The sequence below is a fragment of the Melanotaenia boesemani genome, chromosome 2 (genome assembly GCF_017639745.1).
Source record: "Melanotaenia boesemani isolate fMelBoe1 chromosome 2, fMelBoe1.pri, whole genome shotgun sequence".
NCBI classification, from domain to species: domain Eukaryota; kingdom Metazoa; phylum Chordata; class Actinopteri; order Atheriniformes; family Melanotaeniidae; genus Melanotaenia; species Melanotaenia boesemani.
Genome location: NC_055683.1, coordinates 1,604,079 through 1,612,598, shown reverse-complemented (window position 1 = coordinate 1,612,598; position 8,520 = coordinate 1,604,079). Strand labels below are relative to the sequence as shown.

Here is an 8,520-nt window from a genome sequence, read left to right as displayed (position 1 = left end):
GAGCGGGGTCCGTGGGTCCAGTAAAAGGACTGAGCGGGGTCCGTGGGTCCAGTAAAAGGACTGAGCGGGGTCCGTGGGTCCAGTAAAAGGACTGAGCGGGGTCAGTGGATGCTGAGGCACATCGTGCGCAAAGTTCAGCAACTTCCTGCAGAGTTGATGTTCCAGACCTCCAAACTTCATGTGGCCTTCAGATCAGCTCTAGAACAGAGGAGAGCTTCATGGATCAGGTTTCCACGGCAGTAGCTGCATCCAGGCCGTTATCATCAGAAGCAATGCATAGCGTTAGATGCAACGGTGGAGAGGATGCCGCCACTGGACTCTGGATCAGTGGACACCCGTTCTCTGGAAGGACGAATTGAGAGTCACCATCTGCCGATCTGATGTCTGGGTCTGGTGGTTGCCAGGATAACGGTACTGGTCTGGCTGCACTGTGCCAAGTGTAAAGTTGGTGTAAGGGGGATTATGGCTCCGGGTTTTTTTTTTTCAGGAGCTGGGCTTGGCCACTTAGTTCCAGTGAAAGGAATTTAGAATGCTTTAGGATACCAAGAGATTTTGGACAATTCCATGCTCCAAGCTTTGTGGGAACAGTTTGGGAATGGCCCTTTCCTGTTTCAACATGACTGTGCACCAGTGCACAAAGCAGGTCCATGAAGACCTGGATGAGTCTGGTGTGGATGAATTTGACTGGGCTACACAGAGTCCTGATCTCAACGCGACAGAAAACATTTGGGATGAATTAGAGCGGAGGCTGAGAGCCAGGACTTCTGGTCCAGCATTGGTGTCTCGCCTAACAAACATGATTCTGGAGGAATGGTCAGAACTTCCTATAAACACTCCTAAACCCGTGGAACGCCTTCCCAGAAGAGCTGAAGCTGTTATAGCTGCAAAGGGAGGGTCACCGTCATGCTGGGCTCATCTGATTAAGAATGAATGTCTCTTAAGTTCAAGTCAAGGCAGGTTAGGGAATACAGGGAATATGTAATACCCTTTTGGCAATATAGTGTATATCACACATTAACCACTCAGTGGTCCATCTGACGATCTGGCTCACACTCCTTACTAGTGAACTGTAACAGGATTTATTACTATCGGTACTCGGACTGTACTTGAACTCTGTCTGAAAAAATGTGGCATCGGTGCATCCCTACATTTAATGAGGGAATTCCTTCTATGTGGAGGTCTGCTGGAGCTCTTACCATGTGTTGGTCATTGAGCAGGTGAACCACACGTGATGTCCATTCACCCATCAGCACCAAGTCAGGAGAAGTCTTGTACAGCCGCAGCAGACACAGGGCAGCCGACTGTTTCACACTATCCATGGTATCACTGACGTGAACAACAATGACATTATAAACCGTCTGGTGAAGCCACGGCTGGAACTGCTTCAGTTAACTTCAGCACACTCACCCAGCAACCAGGATGCGAGGAATCTCACTGGCAAAGGCTTCCGCCATCTCACGGCTTCCCACGTTAGCGATGCAGTGAAGCGCCAGGCACATGAAAGTGGGGTTGCGGCTGGACAGATCGTTCTTGATGGCATTGTTGATGAGACGGATCAGTTCACTGTTGCTGTTCACCAGAACTGAAATAAACAGGTATCCCTGGAAAAACAATGAAGAAGAGGGATGAGGAGAAGGAGGAGGAGCATTAAACACCACATACATGACAGAACGAAATCTCTAGTCTGATCCAATCTCTTCATTTAATGTGTTAGAATAACAAAGAGGTCAACCCAGCGGACGCTTCATTTTGTAGAGTTCAAGAAGCAGTGAACGTTTGGTCTGCCTGTTTGTTATGTTCCAGTATAAACCAGTGTGTAGCAGCTTTTAATCCCAGTATGAACCAGTCTGTAGCAGCTTTTAATCCCAGTATGAACCAGTCTGTAACAGTTTTTAATCCCAGTATAAACCAGTCTGTAACAGCTTTTAATCCCAGTATAAACCAGTCTGTAGCAGCTTTTAATCCCAGTATAAACCAGTCTGTAGCAGCTTTTAATCCCAGTATGAACCAGTCTGTAGCAGCTTTTAATCCCAGTATGAACCAGTCTGTAACAGCTTTTAATCCCAGTATAAACCAGTCTGTAGCAGCTTTTAATCCCAGTATAAACCAGTCTGTAGCAGCTTTTAATCCCAGTATAAACCAGTGTGTAGCAGCTTTTAATCCCAGTATGAACCAGTCTGTAACAGCTTTTAATCCCAGTATGAACCAGTCTGTAACAGTTTTTAATCCCAGTATAAACCAGTCTGTAACAGCTTTTAATCCCAGTATAAACCAGTCTGTAGCAGCTTTTAATCCCAGTATGAACCAGTCTGTAACAGCTTTTAATCCCAGTATAAACCAGTCTGTAGCAGCTTTTAATCCCAGTATAAACCAGTCTGTAGCAGCTTTTAATCCCAGTATAAACCAGTGTGTAGCAGCTTTTAATCCCAGTATGAACCAGTCTGTAGCAGCTTTTAATCCCAGTATGAACCAGTCTGTAACAGTTTTTAATCCCAGTATAAACCAGTCTGTAACAGCTTTTAATCCCAGTATAAACCAGTCTGTAGCAGCTTTTAATCCCAGTATAAACCAGTCTGTAGCAGCTTTTAATCCCAGTATGAACCAGTCTGTAGCAGCTTTTAATCCCAGTATAAACCAGTCTGTAGCAGCTTTTAATCCCAGTATGAACCAGTCTGTAACAGTTTTTAATCCCAGTATAAACCAGTCTGTAACAGCTTTTAATCCCAGTATAAACCAGTCTGTAGCAGCTTTTAATCCCAGTATAAACCAGTCTGTAGCAGCTTTTAATCCCAGTATGAACCAGTCTGTAGCAGCTTTTAATCCCAGTATAAACCAGTCTGTAGCAGCTTTTAATCCCAGTATAAACCAGTCTGTAGCAGCTTTTAATCCCAGTATAAACCAGTCTGTAACAGCTTTTAATCCCAGTACAAACCAGTCTGTAGCAGCTTTTAATCCCAGTATAAACCAGTCTGTAACAGCTTTTAATCCCAGTACAAACCAGTCTGTAGCAGCTTTTAATCCCAGTACAAACCAGTCTGTAACAGCTTTTAATCCCAGTATAAACCAGCCTATAACAGCTTTTAATCCCAGTATAAACCAGTCTGTAGCAGCTTTTAATCCCAGTATAAACCAGTCTGTAACAGCTTTTAATCCCAGTACAAACCAGTGTGTAGCAGCTTTTAATCCCAGTATAAACCAGTGTGTAGCAGCTTTTAATCCCAGTATAAACCAGTCTGTAGCAGCTTTTAATCCCAGTATAAACCAGTCTGTAGCAGCTTTTAATCCCAGTATAAACCAGTCTGTAGCAGCTTTTAATCCCAGTATAAACCAGTCTGTAACAGCTTTTAATCCCAGTATGAACCAGTCTGTAGCAGCTTTTAATCCCAGTATAAACCAGTCTGTAGCAGCTTTTAATCCCAGTATGAACCAGTCTGTAGCAGCTTTTAATCCCAGTATGAACCGGTCTGTAGCAGCTTTTAATCCCAGTATAAACCAGTCTGTAGCAGCTTTTAATCCCAGTATAAACCAGTCTGTAGCAGCTTTTAATCCCAGTATAAACCAGTCTGTAGCAGCTTTTAATCCCAGTATAAACCAGTCTGTAGCAGCTTTTAATCCCAGTATAAACCAGTCTGTAACAGCTTTTAATCCCAGTATAAACCAGTCTGTAACAGCTTTTAATCCCAGTATAAACCAGTCTGTAACAGCTTTTAATCCCAGTATAAACCAGTCTGTAACAGCTTTTAATCCCAGTATAAACCAGTCTGTAACAGCTTTTAATCCCAGTATAAACCAGTCTGTAACAGTTTTGAATCCCAGTATAAACCAGTGTGTAGCAGCTGCTTTGTGGCGCCACCGTGCATCAGAAACGTCTTCTTGGCTTTATTCCAGCCATAGAGGAGCATTATTTTTCTTCTTTTCACACACACATAGAACTTTCTGCTCACTGGTTGATCTTTGGCTGCTCCTGATTGGACGTTACCGTCAATCTAAGCTCTCTGATTGGTGGAAAGTCTGACAGGAAGTGGCTTCATCATCATGTCCAGGTCTAAATAGAGGTCTCTTAGCAACATAGTAGTGATGGTGATGTTTTTATGGTGAAATGTGATAAATAATGCTGTTATCATGGATCATTGTGGATTTACCAGATAGAGTCTCTGAATAAAACTACATTTAGTGGCTGGATTGTAAACCAGGGATAGAAATGCCTGGAAAACCTCCATAGATCAGCTGAAGGGAAACTATCCATCACATTTACCCCACAGAGCTACACACCACCCCTCCTGCTGGTGGATCTGCTGGAGGTTTAAGGGTTAATGAAGTTTAAACTGACTAAGTCAAATGTTTTTCCTGCATCTGTAAGACACCAACTGTGATCACCAGATTTAATTATTGTTCATGACTGTATGTCACTGTTTCTGCGAAAACAACAAACCACAAGGATCACGACTCATTCCAATTCTGCAGACTCAACACTTCCTGTTCCGGAGTTAACAGTCCACCACAGAGTTAGCCAACGACAAGGTCACACTAGAATATACAACATACAGCATAATAACTTTAAGGTATTTTAAAGGCATTAAGATGGAACAATCTTAATAAACACACTAGACATAACACAGTCCACAGTGGTTTCAGGTCACATCAGCTCCTGTAGAGGGAAAATATTCATGACTCACTCACTTGTAAATGTTGTTAGCCGCAACAGTACAAGGATGAACAGCTGGTCAACTAATCCATGCATACATAGAAATGAAGCCTAAGATCATTGGGCCACAGCGGCGGCCTGAGTGGGACGCCCCTACGGCCTGAGTGGGACGCTACAGCAGCCTGAGTGGGACGCTACAGCAGCCTGAGTGGGACGCCACTTCGGCTTGAGTGGGACGCTACGGCTGCCTGAGTGGGACGCCCCTACGGCCTGAGTGGGACGCTACAGCAGCCTGAGTGGGACGCTACAGCAGCCTGAGTGGGACGCTACAGCAGCCTGAGTGGGACGCCACTTCGGCTTGAGTGGGACGCCACTGCGGCCTGAGTGGGACGCCACGGCGGCCTGAGTGGGACGCTACGGCTGCCTGAGTGGGACGCCACTGCGGCCTGAGTGGGACGCTACGGCGGCCTGAGTGGGACGCCACTGCGGCTTGAGTGGGACGCTACGACGGCCTGAGTGGGACGCTACAGCGGCCTGAGTGGGACGCTACAGCAGCCTGAGTGGGACGCAAATTCGGCTTGAGTGGGACGCCACGGCTGCCTGAGTGGGACGCCCCTGCGGCCTGAGTGGGACGCCACTGCGGCCTGAGTGGGACGCCACGGCTGCCTGAGTGGGACGCCACTGCGGCCTGAGTGGGATGCTACGGCGGCCTGAGTGGGACGCTACAGCAGCCTGAGTGGGACACTACGGCGGCCTGAGTGGGACGCTACAGCAGCCTGAGTGGGACGCCACTTCGGCCTGAGTGGGACGCCACAGCGGCCTGAGTGGGACGCCACTGCGGCCTGAGTGGGACGCCACTGCGGCCTGAGTGGGATGCCACTTCGGCTTGAGTGGGACGCCACTGTTGCCTGAGTGGGATGCTACGGCGGCCTGAGTGGGACGCTACAGCGGCCTGAGTGGGACGCTACGGCGGCCTGAGTGGGACGCTACAGCAGCCTGAGTGGGATGCCACTTCGGCCTGAGTGGGACGCCACAGCGGCTTGAGTGGGACGCCACGGCGGCCTGAGTGGGACGCCACTGTTGCCTGAGTGGGATGCTACGGCTGCCTGAGTGGGACGCCACTGTTGCCTGAGTGGGATGCTACGGCTGCCTGAGTGGGACGCCACTGCAGCCTGAGTGGGACGCTACGGCGGCCTGAGTGGGACGCCACTTCGGCCTGAGTGGGACGCCACTGCGGCCTGAGTGGGACGCCACTGCGGCCTGAGTGGGACGCCACGACCCTAGTGATCTGCATTCTGTGATTTTCATTTAATGATGATGATGACTTGACTCACTGTGCAGCTTTAGTTCGTCTCCCTAAAACAAACACAACATGGACACCTGGAACAGTTTGACTTTTAGTGTCTAAGGTTCACAACAGTATGCTTCTAGGCTGCATTCACACCAGGATGGTTCTCTAGACTCGGTACGACTGAGGACTCGGTTCAGTTGGGGACCAGGATGGTTCTCTAGACTCGGTATGACTGAGGACTCGGTTCAGTTGGGGACCAGGATGGTTCTCTAGACTCCTTACGACTGAGGACTCGGTTCAGTTGGGGACCAGGATGGTTCTCTAGACTTGGTACGACTGAGGACTCGGTTCGGTTGGGGACCAGGATGGTTCTCTAGACTCGGTACGACTGAGGACTCGGTTCAGTTGGGGACCAGGATGGTTCTCTAGACTCGGTACGACTGAGGACTCGGTTCAGTTGGGGACCAGGATGGTTCTCTAGACTCGGTACGACTGAGGACTCGGTTCAGTTGGGGGTTGCAACATTCTTCCGGACCGAATCTGGTTTCATGCTGATTAGAAGAAGATCGAGTTCTGCCAAACCAACCCTGCTCATATTTGGCTGAATGGACTGTAGAATCATTCTGCCATTTTCAGTTTATCTCAGCCTTAATAAGGCAAACCTACTACAATTTGTTATTTCCAAACTTGCAATCAGGGCTAGGTCATATGGCTTATACCCAGTGCTGGGGTAGTTACTCTAAAAAAGTAATTAGTTACTAGTTACTCATTACTTCTGTAAATTGTAATGAAATTACTTTACTCGTGACTGCATTTGAAAAGGAACGCCACTACTTATTACTTTATCATTTCTTAATTCACCGTGTAGACATGTACAAACATTGCTGCCTGTTTGCAGAGTGTTTACTGTCTATTGTAAACAAAATGGCTTTAAAACCACAAGAACAACATCCCTGTCTGTGGGAAGAAATGGCCACACCTGTTTCATCATCAATTTATCCAGTATTTTTCTAAACCTGGGTGATTCAGTAGTCGACAGCGCGAGCATGTCTCCTACAAGGAACCTGCAACTGCGGCTGCTTGTTCAGGCGGTAGGCTGCTTGTTCAGGCGGTAGGCTGCTTGTTCAGGCGGTCGGCTGCTTGTTCAGGCGGTCGGCTGCTTGTTTAGGCGGGTCGGTGGTGAAGGATTTACTGATCGGCAAGCAAGATCTTTCACCACGAGTTTGGACTAAAACTGGTCTGAACTGAAAATAATGCAAATATCGCCACTGACCAAAACCCCCCATCTGCGTCTCCAGCTCCATTTCTCTTTCTCTTTAGTTGGCACACAATCTGCTACATCACGCAAATCTATCTCTATGGCAACGTGCCCAGGCAAGCACACACACAGGTAGCAGCATGCGTGTACCACTTAAAACAGATCAGAACTTTACACATAGGCAAACACGGCTCAAGTAACGCAGAAGAACACGTTACTGTAGTCCAGTAAAGTCATTTAGTTACCGATATTTTAAGTGTAACGCTTTACTTCATTACCCAAAAAAGTAATATCGTCACTGTAACGCGTTACTTTGTTGTATCACGATTGATTTATTTTTTGCCTCATCATGATATATATCTGTTTATTCTGAGCCAGGGACATGCAAACTTAATAAAAACTCATGTTTTTCCTAACCATTGTTTTAGGGGTTATTTTATATTCAAATATTATTTTCCTTAAGTTTTTCCTATTTAGCACCAGATCCCAACAAAAGTAATCTAGGGCTTCTTTTTCTCTAGAACAGGTTTATAGTTGTCCTTTTATTATAAATACTAAACAGCCTGCTGTCTTTGTTTTTCTCTTATTCTTATGTTGACATGTAATTACATCTCTTCATGCCAGGCGCACACACGTGTGAGCTGTCTGATTCATGTTGTGTGTGGTGAGCTTCACTCCGACCAGCAGATGGAGCGCTACGAAGAAAATTTCACATAGACGCTTTGAACACTGTTATACTATATATACAGATGTTTGCGATATAAACATTTTATATTTCCTACGTAAAACATCTCAGGATACAGCGAGTATATCTGATACATCGCCCAGACCTGCTTGCAATACTGCATTATACAAGACTGGAAATATGCCAGCTCTGGAGAGACCCACAACATTTCAACAAGCAAAGTAGGACAAATCCAGCAGAGAACTTACGATCTGTTTCTCTGTGTACTTGTTGGAGCTCAACAGGTTAACTGCCTCCATGTGTCCAAAATCGATGTCATGGCCAAGCAGGAAGATGAAGAGAAGCTTGCAGACGTACTTCTTCTTGCTGTATCCATCCAGAGCCTTGTCCCCTTTAAACTTGGAGCGGATGTTGGCCAGCTCCTTATTTATCCGTTTGATCTCGGCCTCCTTGCTCTTACCTGACCAGAGAAAGAAGACAATCTTCAGCATTTGGACATGACGGACCTGGCAGTGTTAAAAACTGGTTAGAACACCATCTCTGGAAACTAAGAACCTAAAGCGAGCTTCTCTTGAAGTTGGGCAGATGGTTGCCCTCCTGGTTCTGCTGGAGGTATCTCCCTGTTAAAGTTTTATTCTTTC

At 46.6% G+C, this 8,520-nt stretch overlaps 1 protein-coding gene across 17 annotated transcripts in view; it reads right to left on the bottom strand.

Moving 5' to 3' along the window:
- ap2a1 (adaptor related protein complex 2 subunit alpha 1) overlaps positions 1–8,520 on the bottom strand; it is a 46,580-nt gene that overhangs the window by 33,909 nt on the left and 4,151 nt on the right. For all 17 annotated transcript variants that reach the window (XM_042000998.1, XM_042000989.1, XM_042001006.1 and 14 more), the window contains exons 2-4: positions 8,128–8,339; positions 1,408–1,601; positions 1,197–1,326 (exon numbers count right to left, since the gene is read on the bottom strand). In XM_042000998.1, coding sequence (XP_041856932.1) covers positions 1,197–1,326; positions 1,408–1,601; positions 8,128–8,339 — 536 coding nt within the window. The remainder of the gene's footprint in view (positions 1–1,196; positions 1,327–1,407; positions 1,602–8,127; positions 8,340–8,520) is intronic.